The 16152-nt window shown below is 36.1% G+C and overlaps 1 protein-coding gene across 5 annotated transcripts in view; it reads left to right on the plus strand.

Annotated features, from left to right (window-relative positions):
* STK33 (serine/threonine kinase 33) overlaps positions 1-16152 on the plus strand; it is a 194334-nt gene that overhangs the window by 139290 nt on the left and 38892 nt on the right. For all 5 annotated transcript variants that reach the window (XM_037728430.1, XM_017500333.2, XM_017500334.2 and 2 more), the window contains 5 exons: positions 13-117; positions 4609-4747; positions 7279-7367; positions 9207-9291; positions 12941-13016. In XM_037728430.1, coding sequence (XP_037584358.1) covers positions 13-117; positions 4609-4747; positions 7279-7367; positions 9207-9291; positions 12941-13016 — 494 coding nt within the window. The remainder of the gene's footprint in view (positions 1-12; positions 118-4608; positions 4748-7278; positions 7368-9206; positions 9292-12940; positions 13017-16152) is intronic.

Raw genomic sequence — 16152 nt, forward strand, 5'->3', positions numbered from 1 at the left:
TCATTGATTAAGGCTGGAAGCTCTGCTGTGAAGTTACTTGAACGAGAGGTGAACATTCTGAAAAGTGTAAAACATGAACACATCATACATCTGGAACAAGTATTTGAAACACCAAAGGTAAAGCTGTATTAGATGCTGCATTTTTAAAGTTGTTATTATAAAATGAATATCATTCCATTCTGAAGTAATCCCTTTGGGGCACAGTTGCTTATGTCCTTGGCATGAGTCTGTCACTGGAGATTGATGAGAACATTCTGGAGGACTTTTATTATTGATTGTATAATTAGACATCTGATGACTAGATTGATGTCTTCAGTAATATGTTCTGGGTGGCATGTTGAAAACAAATGTTTAGAATTACAACAACTTCATACACAACCAAATAGTGATTAGAAATTTCTTAGAGGTGCCTTTCCTTTTGCTTTGATCCTTAGTTTCTCTGTTAAAGTTTATTGGAATATTTTCATAATTTTGTAAAGTTAACTACATAATCAAATTGGTATCTATCACTACAGTGTGTAGAAGATATTTTAAACCAGTTTCTCTGTTAAAGTTTATTGGAATATTTTCATAATTTTGTAAAGTTAACTACATAATCAAATTGGTATCTATCACTACAGCGTGTAGAAGATATTTTTTCATCTATGTCTTACAAATGTGTTTTATCTTCTTATTTCCCTAGATGTTGTCATTCTTCTCTTTACCTGTAATTTGTGTTTAGAGTCATTCAAAAGCCTGGATTATTTGCCATTCTGCCTCCAGATTGTTTAATGCTTGTGGGCTTGGGTGTTTTCTCTTAGAAGAATAATGTACAGATTAGACATGTGGACTCTGGATCATATTGCCTGCGCATTTGAATCCTGGCTCTACCACTTCTTTATTATCCATGAGAACATGGACAGGTTACTCAGGTTGTCCATATTTCAGTTTCCTCATCTGTAAAATGGGCTTAGTAATAGTGTTGACCTCACTTGGTTGATGTTGAAGGACTAAATGAGACAACTGATATAAAGCGTCTGTCTCATTAAATGTTAGCTATTGTTCTTTGTCTCCTAGGCCAGTCTCTAAGGTAGTAATAGTCAATTCGGGTTGTGCATTATGCTTGATTCTTTAAGACCACAGTTATCCTTTATGAGAGCAGTATATGGCAGCGATGCCAAAAGTCTTCTTTGCCCTTTTCAGTCTTAGAGTTATGATTTCTTTTATCCCCAAATCTTCTTAGAATAGTTTTGTTTCGGCCGAGCACAGTGGCTCACACCTGTAATGCCAGTACTTTGGGAGGCCAAGGCGGGTGGATCGCTTGAGCTCAGGAGTTTGTGACCAGCCTGGGCAACATGGTGAAATGCCATCTTAAAAAAAAAATTTTTTTTAAATAATAATTGTGTTTATTATCATCAGTTTTAAACAATTTGATTATAATGTACCTGATATCATTTTCTTCATTTTTTGTGTGTTTGGGGTTCATGGACCTGTGAGTTTATGGTTTTCATCAAATTTAGGAAATTGGGGGCTATTATTTCCTCAAAGTTGTATTTGCCTTCCCCTCATCCCACTTTGCAGTCTCCAAGTTAGATTGCCTGATATTGTCTACAGTCTACTGATGGCTCTGTTCATTTTTTAAAATCATTTTTTTCTCTCCTTGTTTCATTTTGTATAGCTTCCGTTGTTGTCTTCAGATTCAGTAATCTCTGTCTATAGCATTGTATGTGATGTTAATCTCTTCCGGTGAAGTTTGATTTGGTTTTTAAAACTGTGTATATATTCCGTGTGTCTACTTAACATGCTGTCTTCCCTCATTCTTCTTGAATGGAGTTATAGTAACTGTTTTAATGTCTGTTTTTACTAATTTTATCATGGGTATCATTTCTAGGTCAGCTTCAATTCATTGTTTTTCCCCCCTTCATTATGGGTTCTATTTTCCTGCTACCTTACATGCCTATTAATTTTGGCCAGATGCCAAATGTTGTAAATTTTACCTTGTTGGGTGCTAGATACTTTAATATTCTAATGATTATTCTTAAGCTTTATTCTAGGATATAGTTAAGTCACTTGGAAAAACTTTTGATACTTTTGAAGCTTTCTTTAAGTTTCATTAGGTGGCACCAGAGCAACCTTTAGTCTCGGTCTAAGTTTTTCCTGTTACTGAGCGCTCTCCCGAGTACTCTATGAATTACGAGGTTTACCTCTGGCTCATGGGAACACAACTGTTCCTGGCTGTGTGTAACCTCCAGTGATTCTTCCCTCGCCCCTTTTGCATATTTTTGTCCCAGCTTTGGGTAGTTTCCTCATACATGTGTTGATTTGTATTCTCCTGAAGAATTGAGGGATCCTCTGCAAGTCTCTGAAGATTTCTCTCTGTACAGCATTCTCCTCTTTGCTGCTCTGTCCTGTGAACTTTAATTGTCTTGGCCTTCCTAGGCTTCCAGCTCCATGCCCTCTACTGATGGAGACTGCTAGGCTCTGCTTAGATTCCCTCTCCCTGTTCTGTGGTCTGGAAACTCTCCAGACAGCAAGCCAGAGGACTCATGGGGACTGCCTCATTTGTTTCCTCTCTCTCAGGGATAACTACCTTATACTGCCTGATGTTTATGTCTAAAAATTATTGTTTTATATATTTTGTCCAGTAAGTTGTTTCGGGTGGGAAGATAAGTCTGGTCTTTGTTACTCCATTACGGGCACAAGCAGAAGTCAAAATCTAGAATAAGTTTGAAGGCAGAGGAAACCATCATCTGTTATTTTTCAAATGTATTGCTTGCCCTTGATTCATGTAGGTCAGATCTGTCCCCCTCTGCCTCATAAACACACACAAGAATGTAGACCTTCTATTGAAGCCATCTTAAGTGTTAATAGAAATTGCTACCTGATTGGTTGTGCCATGGTACTGATCATCCAGACTGACTATGCTATGGTTTCTTGTGAGTCTAAATGTTCTCCAGGTCTACACAGTTGTTTCTAATAAGTATAAAAAGGCTATAGTTTACATTTATATAACTTTGACCAACTTACATATTTAAAATTGACATCAATTTATATTTCAAGTACTGCTAATCCAACTTTTCCTTCCAAATAGTTTGCTTATCATTTTATGTACCAGTGAACTGTACAGTCTTGTCAATGGAAAAAATACAGTCCAGTTCAAAAGCTTATTTATATGTTAGATTTTACAGTTACTTTTGAAATTCTAAAACTGCCTGAGATACAGTAAATCTGAATTGTGCTATAGGAAGAAAGGATGTTAGCCTTTGCTTCCTGTTTTCATACTTACTGATTGAACACAGAAGTTGCACTAACAGTGCTTATAAGAACAAAATCAGACCCCAAGATCTTAAAAACAACAAAAATCTGGCAGCGTAGGTTATATTGGAGACATAAAGGGTACTCTGTGTTTGAATAGAAATATGAGTGAAAAAGACTTGCTTTTTAGTTGTCTGCGAATCTTTTTTGACTCAATAGATGACTTGGCTGTTAGAATACCTCAAGTGATCTTAACATGCCCCTACCTGAACAGGAAATATGGAAGAGGCATTTCAGCCATGACTTCTTATCACTCATACCCAATTAGTCACTAAGTCCCACTGTTTCTTTCTTGTTGGCATTTTAAAATCTTTTCATTTCCCTCCTTCTTGTCTCTATTCTATGCCTCATGTCTACCCTCTATAAACAAAAGTCAGCATACTACAGTCTGAGAGCCACATTGGGCCTGCTGCCTGTTTTTGTATAGCTCATAAGCTAAGTTTCTACATTTCCAAATGGTTGCAAAAATGTAAAAGAGTAATATTTTATGACGTGAAAATTCTATAAACCTGAAATTTTCAAGTCTATAAGTAAATCTTCAAGTCTATTGTGTCGTTTATGGCTGCTTTCTCATGCTACAGAATAGCACTGAGTAGCTGTGAAAGAGACTCCATGGCCTGCAAAACCAATAATATTTGCTATTGGGTCTGGTCTCTATCGCAAAGGTTTGTTGAGCCTTGTTCTACATTATTGCTGGTGTGTTCATTTAGATATGCAAAGTTGGTAATATCATACACTTGCCCCCCCACAACCCCGGCACTAGCTTAAAAGTCTTCAGTGGCTCCTTGTTGCATATGGGAAAAAAATTCATACTCCTTATCATGATATCCATGACCCTTTACAACCTGGCCCCAACCTGTTCTTTCTAGCCTCACCCCTCACCATAACATTCTTCTCCACCCTACCAAGCTTTCCACCTTATTAACACTGAGATTATTCTTTTAACAGCTGGTGCTATTTTAGACTATGGAGTCTTTGCAAATACCATGTGCCCTGCCTATTCCTTCCCACATTCTCTATCTATAAATCCCTATTCAGACATCCAGACCTCGCCTTAATATTTCTTCTCAAGGGTTGTTCTTCAGACAGAGGCTGCCCCTCTTCTGTAACTCCATGGCATTTGGAGCCATTAGCACTTATCCCGTGATATTGTAATGATAACTATTTATGAGCTTCTTGGGTATCTTGTACATGATAAATAATATTTTTGAATGAATAAATCATGATTATGACTGTGATTGTATATGTGATATATAACATTTTAAAGGTCCCCAGATACATAATTTGGTCTCTCTTTTATATATATAATGTCAGAAAATGTACCTTGTGATGGAGCTTTGTGAGGATGGAGAACTCAAAGAAATTCTGGATAGGAAAGGGCATTTCTCAGAGAATGAGACAAGGTGGATCATTCAAAGTCTCGCATCAGCTATAGCGTATCTTCACAATAATGGTAAGAAGAGGGTTATCCAGCTCATTGACTCCATGAATACTGATGTCACTTTTGTTTAAGGGTAATTGTATTCCAGATTCATAGTCATATAAAGACACCTGCTAATATAGAAGATTTAATTGTTAGTTTAAAAAATCGTTTTCTTGGCCGGGCGCAGTGGCTCACGCCTGTAATCCCAGCACTTTGGGAGGCCGAGGCAGGTGGATCACGAGGTCAAGAGATCGAGACCATCCTGGTCAACATGATGAAACCCCGTCTCTACTAAAAATACAAAAAATCAGCTGGGCATGGTGGCGCGTGCCTGTAATCCCAGCTACTCAGGAGGCTGAGGCAGGAGAATTGCCTGAACCTAGGAGGCGGAGGTTGTGGTAAGCCGAGATCGCGCCATTGCACTTCAGCCTGGGTAACAAGAGCGAAACTCCATCTCAAAAAAAAAAAAAAAATCTTTTTCTTTTTAACTTTCTTTGTAGGTACGTTTTAATTAGAAACAAGGCAGGTATACAATACATCATATATGACCGAAGATGAAATTATGAACATTTTTTATTCAACAGTTTGAAAAGCAGCTAATGTTATAACATCAAAAGTAGACAAATCAATGGTAAAGGTGAAGTTTCCAAAAATATATATTAATCATAACATTAAAATCTGTATCTTGCAGGAATTTTTTTGTCTTTTTAGACTTTGTTTTCAGAGCAGTTTTAGATCCACAGCAAAACTGAGCAGAAGGTAGAGAGATTTTCTGTATACTTCCCTGCTCCCACATATACACAACCTGCCTGCCCCACTACCAAAATTCCCCACTAGAGTGATATTTTGCATTGACATATCATTGTCACCCAAAGTTCACAGCTTATATTAGGATTCACTCTTGGTGTTGGTTTTGACAAATACATAATGTCATTTGTCCACCATTATAGTATCATACAGAGTGGTTTCACAGTACTTTAAAAACTACATTTAAAAATTATTCAAATAGCCTTACTATTCTTAGGTGTTACTGCTGCTCCTCCCCCTGTTTTTATTTTTCCTTCAAGGTTAGTTTGGCTTACATGTGACTTTACAACCTTCTCATTTTGCAGATGAACAAAAACTTTGTTCCAGAGAGGTGCGGTGACATGGTTTGGTGTGACAGAGCTGGTACTGGAACCCAGTGGTTCATTCAGCAGATAGTTCCTGAGCACCTACTGCATTGTGATTGGTCCTAGATTACAAAGATTAAAAGACCAGGTCCCTGCCCTCCAAGGAACATGGGCTGTGAGAGATTGAGTATTGAAAACAAATTTTAATTCAACATGATAATCTCTCTAATGGAAAGCCACATAAAGCTCAAGGATTACAGGAGTCTAAGTGCCTCATTTGGCTTGGAAAGTCAGGAAAGAATTCACTGAAGGAGCAATATTTGATCTGAGGAATACAAACTCAGAAAAAAATTGAAAAGGCATGCTTTCCAGGCAGAGGGAAACAATTTTTTCAAGGGCTTAATATTATGCTATTGTCAGTCCTTCCCTAAAAAGCTATAAATTCAGTGTAATTCCAAACAAAATCTTAGCAGCATTTTTCATGGAACTTGATAAGATTATTCTCAAATGGGTAAAAATAGTCAAGACAATAATGAAAAAGAAGAACAATGGAGGCAACAGGGAGATCTGCCCTGCCAAGGATCAAAACATAATGATATATTTGTTAAGGCTGTGTGATATTTATGTTCAAAGGGACAAGAAGAGCAATTGAAACAATAAAAATTCCAAAAACAAAGCCTGGGAATTGTGTAATGGAGCTATAAATGATTAGGTATAATTGCCAGTTCAGGACTCATTCAATACATTCCTCTAGCAATTATGTGTATAACTTTTTAAGTCTAGGGAAATGATTGCAATGGATATGAACTGAATTAATTATTTGCAAAGGAAGTGTTTGGTACATGGTTGTTTGTATGTACATAAAAATTGTACCTGAGCTCTGACATGTTCAGCTGGAGATTTTGTTTCTCAAGAGGTTTTGTTTGGTTTTTATTTTAATACATAAAGAGCAGGAAAATGTGTGTTGATGTTGTAGAAAAATATACTGAAATAAGTATAGTCTGTATATATGTAGCCAAGTTATAATGTGTTAAAATGTTTATGTTGACAGTAACATATACATAGAAGTAAAGAAGTGATCCTATATTTAAAGACCTAAGAATATGGGAAACCTGGCTGAGTTTGTGACTAAGATGATCTCCCTTCTCCTGGGAATACCTAAGCATGGATAGGATTCTCCTTCACTTCCCAGGCCACTCATCATGAAGAGCAACTGGTTGGGACCACAGGGAAATGGGTAGAGGTGAGGGAGTCAAAGAAAATGGCTCCTTAAGGTTAGAAATGTAGGGAAAGGGTTTATAAATAAGAGAATAGAACAGGACAGATTATGCTTGGCCCTCGAATTTTTCAACAGTAGATATTAATTTGTCAAATATATTTATTCTATATGTGTCTTTCCTGTTTTTCCATTATTCATTTCATTTGATTTGTTGTTTATTTTCTTGGTAGATATTGTACATAGAGATTTGAAACTGGAAAACATATTGGTTAAAAGCAGCCTTGTTGATGATAACAATGAAATAAACTTGAACATAAAGGTAAGGTTAGCAATGTTGCTAAATACTTGCCTATAAACAGTTTGATAGCAAAATGGCAAAGTACCTCCTCTTTTTAGACACATGTTGCTAGCGTTTGGGAAGCCGGAAAATAAGTGGCTTTTGCTAAAAAATAAAAATTTCACAAGAGGTTGTAAGTGACAAGAATAATTTTGCAAGTTAAGTGGAACTATTGAATGTGTTTTTAAAGTACACATTCATTTGAATAATTTTAAATCATTAGTTAATAGCAAGCAAACAGATGCTCTGAATTCTAATTAATTTCAAAATTATGCCTGGTAATTTGATGTAAATGTGTTACAGATTTCAAGAAAAGCACACCTTGCCTGTGCTTTTGATAACAAATTAATTCTACAGTCTGTATTTCTTATTGAAAATTTTCCTGTATATTAATATTTATGTCCTAAGTACAATTAATGTGCCAAGTGTTTATTCTTCAAGATTTTATTCAAATTAAGTGTTCCCTAATGTCAAATAAATGATAGGATACATTATTTAGCACCATTATAGTGGCTGCTTTCAAAATACATAAATGTGTTAATTTAGGAATAAAATGTTGTCTATGAGTAACTCACTTTGTTGCAGAAGCTAAGTCCTGTGTAACAGAAATAGGTTTAACAGCATTGTTGGTTTACCCAAGTAAATGTTCAATAACAGTTCCATTGTAAACTCCATGAAGGCAGGAATTGTGTATGTCTTATTCACTTAGTATCTGAAGTAGTGCCTGGAACATAGTATGTATTCACTTAACATTTGATGAAGGAAGAAACAGATGCTCTCCAAAGAACTAAGTTGGACTGTGAAACGTTGTATATTTCATGTGTCTGGATGGATTTTCCATAGAGAAAGATATGTATCATATGCTTCAAGTGAGATATTTATGAAAACTAATGGTGAAATTGATTCATCTGTTTAGAAAAATAGGAATATCACATGTAAATAGGAGCATTTTCTTACTCCATAAGCCACTGGAAACTTTGCATTCATTGTCTCTGGACCAAGAGCTATATTTGGTTACTTAATCAATAAATGTGTCTGTTGTTCTGCTCTCAGTCCAAGGGTGTTCCAACTTGGGAGATAATTCCAAAGGCACATACTGAATATTTAATAACTAAATGTTTAATGATCAAGATTTAGAACTGAACAGAGAGATTACAGTTGCAGTACTAGGCCACCAGTGTATTTGTAGTTAATACTTTCTTGTTGTGATTTTTTCCTGTTAATATGTTTGTTGTAGTTTTTAATGCTGTAGTAATTGTTTTAATTAGTATACACTAGAAACACAAAGGAAATAATAGTAAAGAAAATATACTGTTTACCGATTATAAATAATTATTTTAAAAAGGGAGTTTCAGTAAGTGCTGTGACAGGGATAATGATTTGCATTTACAACAATGCTTTAAACTGGAACATAACTTGATTATCAGAAACACAGATAATATGTTAAACCCAAAATGTATTTTACAATGAAAGAACTTTTTTTAAAAAAAACCTTTTTTAATCTGAAAAAAGTTTAAATGCCTTCTTTCAAATACTGCTTCCGATGTTAGACTGGTGAATGTAATCGGAAGGCAAGAACAGTTAAATCACAGGATTCTCTCAAGATTTGAGAACGCAAGCGTCTCTTTACCCAGTTTCTTCTCTATACAGAGAGGTGGGTGGAGAAGGAAAAGTAAAATTTTTATTGATTCAATTAAAGTCATCCCAACCCCAGGAACTCCAGAATTCAATGCAGGTACAATGTGCTGAAAGTCTTATCTTCAGAATGAGTGAGCTCTAGGACAGGAACTCAGGTGACTGTGCTTGAATATCTTCTCTCAGGTGACTGATTTTGGTTTAGCGGTGAAGAAGCAAAGCAGGAGTGAAGCCATGCTGCAGGCCACATGTGGGACTCCCATCTATATGGGTAAGTTAGTAGACTTAAAATGAATTTTTGTTTTGAGACAGGATCATGCTCTGATGCCCAGGCTAGAGTGCAGTGCCATAATCTCGGCTCACTGCAGTCTGACCTTCTGGGCTCAAGTGATCCTCCTACGTCAGCCTCCCGAGTAGCTAGGACCACAGGTGTATGCCACTACACCTGGCTAATTAAATTTTTTTTATTTTTTATATTTTAAGAGACAGCAGATAACTTTTTTCTTTTTTAAATTTTATTAGAGACGAGGTCTCACCATGTTCCCCTGGCTGATCTCAAACTCCTGGATTCAAGCGATTCTTCTGCCTTGGCCTCCCAAATTGCTAGGATTATGGGGATGAGCCACTGTGGCTGGTGGTTTGTTTTTTATTATAACTTCCTAAGTTGAATACATATTTATTATCAGACTTCTTATTTTCTATGAAATGCATTTACAGCTGTATATTTTCCTCTGAATACCTTGACTTTTTTTTTTTTTTGCCATACGGTGTTCTAATTGTGATTCATCTCTTAAAATACTAAATTTTAGTCTTTTCTTTAATTGAATAATTATTTAGAAGTGTTTTTAGAATTTTTCCAGGTGGTTGAGATGTGTTTGAAACTCATATGAATGCATGTTAGTCGTCCTAGCCTTTTGGTTTGTCTGGTTTTCTTTCTTGCGGTAGGTGACTGCGTCTTAGAGGTTTTCAACTTTTAGGAATTTCCTTTGTGACAGAACACATGATCAGTTTTTGAAAATGATGCATTGGATATTTTTAAAATGTGTATGTATACCTGGTTTGTTGAGCATAAACATTTCTGTGTGTGCTTATTAAATCAAATGCGCTATTTTTGTGACTCAGATCTTCCATATTGTTGATTTATTTTTGCTTGCCACTTCTGTCGATCTCTAAGAGAATCATTCACCAAGATAGGTCTTTGACATATTCTTTTTGTAGATTTAGTAGATTTTTTTTTAAATCAACTTTTTAGCATTATAATTTACTTGCAATAAGATACACAAATTTTAAGTTTTGACAAATGCTTATGTAATCATCACCCCAGTCAAGATATAGAATAGTTCTATTACCCCGGAAAGTTCCTCTGTGTCCCTTTCAGTCAATCCCCCACCCATAACCACTGATGATTTCTATCACCACAGCTCAGTTCTGCTTATCTAGAAGTTGATATAAACTGAATCATGCAGTACATACTCTTTTGTGTCTGTCTGTCTTTCGTCTTACATCATGCTTTTGAGACTTATCCATGTTGTTGTGTCAGTGGTTTATTCATTTTTGTTGCTCAAGAGTATGTCTAGTTCATTGCTTTTTTGTCTACTTGATGCATAAAGTTTTGAAATTGTTTTATCTTATTTGGGAAAAGGCTACTTTAGATTCTGCTCATATCCCCCTGTTGGCAAAAGACATCTGGTCTGTAGTTACATGGGGAAAATATATTCAAGCACCCTGAGTTTTATGCCTCCTTATTAGTTGTCTACATTGATAACAAGTGAGTGAACAAGAGAGAAGACAGATGGTTTGTGGAGCTTTGCTGACTTCCTAAATGGCTTCTTGGCAGTTACTCTGGCCTCTACATCCCTATGAGGGCCGGGATGACAGTGCAAATCGAAATGCCCCTGATAATTAAGGTGACTCTGAAAGAGCGAGGACCAGGGATTCCTGTCCCCTGCTGTGTGCTGCACCAGTCTGGAAATCCTTTATTGAATCTAGTCACAGGATTTGCCCTTTCATAGACATGTGGCCATAGAGCAACTGGAACTTTAAAGATTCAGTATTTAAAGATTTTAAATAGAGTTAACGAATACAAATAACAGCTTGAAGGAAAATATCAATTTTCAATCATTTGGAGACAGATTGCTCAGTGTTAATGATCTGCACTTTACCTTTTCTCATTCTTTCTTCTGTTTAATCTTTTGAGACCTTTTTGTTGCCTTTTATTTCTTTAACACTAAGCTGAGTAAAAAGGCGGAAATGAAATTTCATTTGCTTTTATTATCATTTCCTTTTTTTTTTAGATGGAGTTTTATTCACTCTTGTTGCCCAGGCTGGAGTGCAATGGCGTGATCTCGGCTCACCACAACCTCTGCCTCCCGGGTTCAAGCGATTCTCCTGCCTCAGCCTCCCGAGTAGCTGGGATTACAGGCATGCGCCATCATACCAGGCTCATTTTTTGTATTTGTAGTAGAGACGGGGTTTCTCCATGTTGGTCAAGCTGGTCTTGAACTCCCGACCTCAGGTGATCCACCTGCCTCACCCTCCCAAAGTGCTGGGATTACAGGCATAAGCCACGGTGCCCGGCCTGCTTTTACTATTATAAAAGGTGTGTGTGTGTGTGAGTGTGTGTGTGTGTTTAAGTGTGTAGGTGTAGGTATGTGTAGGTAGAAGAGATTGAAACTTTTCTAAAATAAAAACATACCTTTTCTATATGAGGCACTCTGTAGTTGTGTAACTTTAGGCAAGTCACTTAATATATCTAAACCTTAGTTTCCTTGTTGGCAAAGGGAGTCAAATGCTCACATACCTACCTCACGGAATTCTTAACATACTTTATACAAATAATAATTTAGGCAAAAACACTTTGTAAATTTTAAAGTCCTATTGAAATATATACATATGTTTTGTTTTTATGCTTACAACTTTGTAAAATTTTTTTTCTTAAAGCAATGTATCTGATTCCTAGCTGTAGAGGTACAATAGACATGTTCCTGCAATGTCATTTGTGACATTTTTAAAAGGCAGCCAGCTGAGCATGCTGTCTTATGCCTGTAATCCCAGCTGTTCAGGAGGCTGAGGCGGAAGGATCACTTGAGGCCAGGAGTTTGAGATCAACCTGAGCAACACAGCAAGACCCCATCTCTAAAACAGTTTTAAAAAATATAATTTGCCGGGTGTGGCGGTGTGCATCTATAGTCTAGCTACTCAGGAGGCTGAGGCGGGAGGATACCTTGAACCTAGTAGTTTGAGGCTGCAGTGAACCATGATCATGCCACTGCACACCAGCCTGGACAATAGAGTGAGACCCTGTGTCAAGAAAAAAAATATATGTCTATATATACAGACATATATATTTAGTATAGTCTATATCCTGTGACTAGTTGGCTTTTTGATCTGGTTATATAGGAGTTCCCTCTTTGTCTTGGCTTTCTTATTTGAAAATGCAGAAAATAGTTCATATTCTGTTGTAGTAGTGATGCTGCTATTATTTTACCAAAGTGATTTGTAACCATGTGCCTTAGTTTTTCTGTGAATCCAGATTTCCACATATTGGGCTTGCATTATGTTACATCCACTTAAGGCATATATTTAATTCTATTGTGTGGAAGGGACTGGGATATTGTTGTCTTCTATAACTATACGACCTTTGTAAAACCATTTCTTAACAATTTAAAGGAATAAAGAGTAGTGCATTTAGTTATACAGTTTACACCATTGTTCCCTTAGAAGCTAAATGATGGGAGTGAGGATACAGTGACATCAGTTGTTAAGGCCTGTGCATTATTCATTTAACATCTGCTGTTGTTTCTTTTTTCCCTATGGGGGAATAAATTACAGCACATCAGCACATTTTTCATGCTTTGTGTTTAAGCATTTAAAAGACATTTATTGTATTATTAATTATTTTATTTCTGCTTGTTTGTCAGCCCCTGAAGTTATCAATGCCCACGACTACAGCCAGCAGTGTGACATTTGGAGCATAGGCGTCATAATGTATATGTTGTAAGTAGCCCGCTAAATGTACACGTTAAGATGAGTGGGTAGTTTTTAACAGTGGAATGATGTAGACTTTAAATTAAAACTAATATATATATTTAAAAGTGATTTAACAACCAATTGGGAGGTCATTCTAAAAGCTCTCATATTAGTTGTCAGGTATACATCCCTTAGGTATTTTTTTAATACTGCAAATTTATAACTTTCAGCTTCGGTTTTCATTGATCTATAAATGCAACAATATGATCTGAGCAAAATGAAAAAACACCTTCCATATCCCTTGCTACAAACTAAAAGCTTCTTTGTGTTTTCTCATGAGATTCACTTGTAGTTTATCAGGTCTAGGGAGGTACTGCAGCCTGGCACTCATTCTGCCCATAAAGACAGAGCATAGGTGGGAGTGGGCACTAACTAGGCCGTGGGTCACTCAGGATCTAGGGAGTATTCTGCAGTTCTCAGTTCTCCTAATGCTGCTGAAGCCTTTAGTCATTCTTGTTCTTCCTTCTCTCTCATTCTCAAGATTCAGTCAAACTCCATAGCCTGCTCATTTTTCCTTTGAAATATCCCACCTATTCTTTGATTTCTCTTCACTTGTATCTTTTCTCCTTATGATTCCTTTTCTAAACTAATACAGAACAGAAAGACTCTTATGATTCCTTTTCTAGACTAATACAGAACAGAAAGACTGTTCCTACTTCTGGTCACCCTCCCCAGTTTGTCCTTCACATTGCTGCCAGGGGTGTCCTTTCAAATCACAAATCCGATCATGCTGCTTTCCTGATTAAAAGCCTCTGATATATATATACATATATACACACACACACAAATTATATATATAATTTGTATACAGAAAAGTATCAGAACATCCTGGCATGGCATGGCACAGCAGGTCTTTCATGACCTGACTCCAGTATGCCTTTCTAGTTTGGGGCTAGATGTGTATTCCTGTGCACCTACACTGTGCTGTGGTGATTCCAGGTCACATTTCAATACTCAGACACACCCTGTGTCACATGCCTCTGGGCTGTGTCTGGGTAAGAGTGTGTTCTTTTTCTTTATAAGCTTCTCTTCCGGGTGGACCCAGCTCAAACATTAACGCCTTCTACTCCTCTACTCCTACTTTACCGCGCTATAGCAGAGTTCTCACATTTGTTATGTATATACTTTCTCATATTCCACAAAAGATTTTAAGGTGGCATACAGAACAGTAATGTTGAAAGAAAAAAATAAAATAGGAACATTTAACCAGGAAGGTTTGCACATGTGTAAATCTGATAGAATTCATTATTCCCTTTTATGTATTCTCATAAAGCTTTTTAAAACTGTATTATAATACTATATATTGTATCTGTTTTCCTTGTTCTAAATTCCGTGGAGGACAGAGCTCTTAGATTATTCACCTTTGCATTCCTGGTATCTGGTATAATAGACATATATTCAGTGCTCAATATGTTTGTTAAATTGAATTAAAGTGAATCGTCTAAGAGGTGTTCTGAAAAGTTAGTGACTATTGCTCTGCCTCTTGGTGAATATGAACATTTTTATGTTGATGCAACATTAGTTTTATGGTCATATTGAAGATTTCACTATGCACTACCTCTTCCAGATCATTTCTAAATATTGACCTCACAGTAGTTACATTTTCACAGTTCTGTGAAATGGAATACACAGGCAGTAGAAATTGGTTGATGTGATTGTAGCTGTAATTCAGCTGGTCAACACACATCATTGCTTAGATTACATGAAGTAGAAATGTATTCACAAAGTTTTTGATCATCAGTTTGTGCTGATTAAAATCATAGTAAAATTCTGAGTCCTAGTCTTTAATTAAAACATAACTTTTAACTTAGTCTTTTATACTCTCAAAACTTTCCAGACAGCATGAGTCAAACATCCTGTATGTAATCTGATATTATGCAACTCATGTAGTGTTTGCTGCCCTTTTAGTTTGAACTTGGTGCTAAGGAAAATGAATGTGTTAGAATGTATTATATCTTAAATACCTTCCTCTTTCTTAAAAATATAATTTTAATTTTTGTGTTCCATATTGTGACAGCATGTCATTGTAATGACGTTGTATTTTCTTTACAGTAGACTCTTACTTAGCTAATCAGTGCCTATTCATTAATCTGTCTGAGCCCAATGGTGTTATAATTTCCTTCATCAAGAGCACAAACATATTACCTTCTCCAGGGTAGTTATTTTCTTGTTTATCAGTTATCTCTGATTCATTTCTATTTAATCAGATAGTGATAACATACTTTCTCAAGGTGAAATTAGCATAAGTAAATATTCTTTATGGTTACTGTCCTCTGCTGCTTTGATTTGTACGAATGCAACAAAATAGTAGGAAGCTTTAAGAGACATTTTTCATGTCTTGGATTCCCTTTTCTGGATGGGCAGGAAATTGCTGTCATAAAATTTTGTATGCTGCTGATTGACCAACCATTAGATACATCTTTATGTAAGTAAAATTGCAAAGAACAGGAAAAAAGTGAAATTTTTAAAATGTAGCCCTTAAGCTATGGTTGCATGCTAGTCAGGCAAAGCAGAGGCAGCTAGGAAGTTGGTGGATGTGCATATCACTGGTTGATAACAGGCTCAATGAACTAGGCCTTTGCTGGCCTGCACTGTTATAATAGATAGTAATTGTCCAGAAGGCCATTTTTCTGGATATTTTGTTTTCCATAGCTTTTTAAATTGCATTTAAAAACTAAACAATAGCAAGGCAAATAGGATGAGACAGAGGAAATCAGAATGAGCTAGAGAAATAAAGAAATCAGAGTTTGCAGAACAATATTATACTGATAAACACTTAGTAAGAACCTATTGGTAAATGAAAAAGCTCTGTTGTCCATCCTGGTTTGATAAACCACTAGGACGAAAGCAACTCTTCCCCCCACAGAAGTCATCATCATCATTACTATTATGAAAAATCAAATTTTGACTTATTCAGAAAGTTTTCATCAGTTAGGTTTTTTAAATAATTAAAGAAGGATAAAAAGAAAATCAGCAAAAATGTAACTGTTAAAAGACTTAGAGATTATTATACTTATGTACAGCATAGACTGGCAGTTTGGGAAGTATTATGAAATTATGCCATTTTATTCTTTCATCAATGAAGTATAAATATATAATACTG

Source organism: Cebus imitator, unplaced genomic scaffold, assembly GCF_001604975.1.
Source record: "Cebus imitator isolate Cc_AM_T3 unplaced genomic scaffold, Cebus_imitator-1.0 Scaffold265, whole genome shotgun sequence".
NCBI classification, from domain to species: Eukaryota; Metazoa; Chordata; class Mammalia; order Primates; family Cebidae; genus Cebus; species Cebus imitator.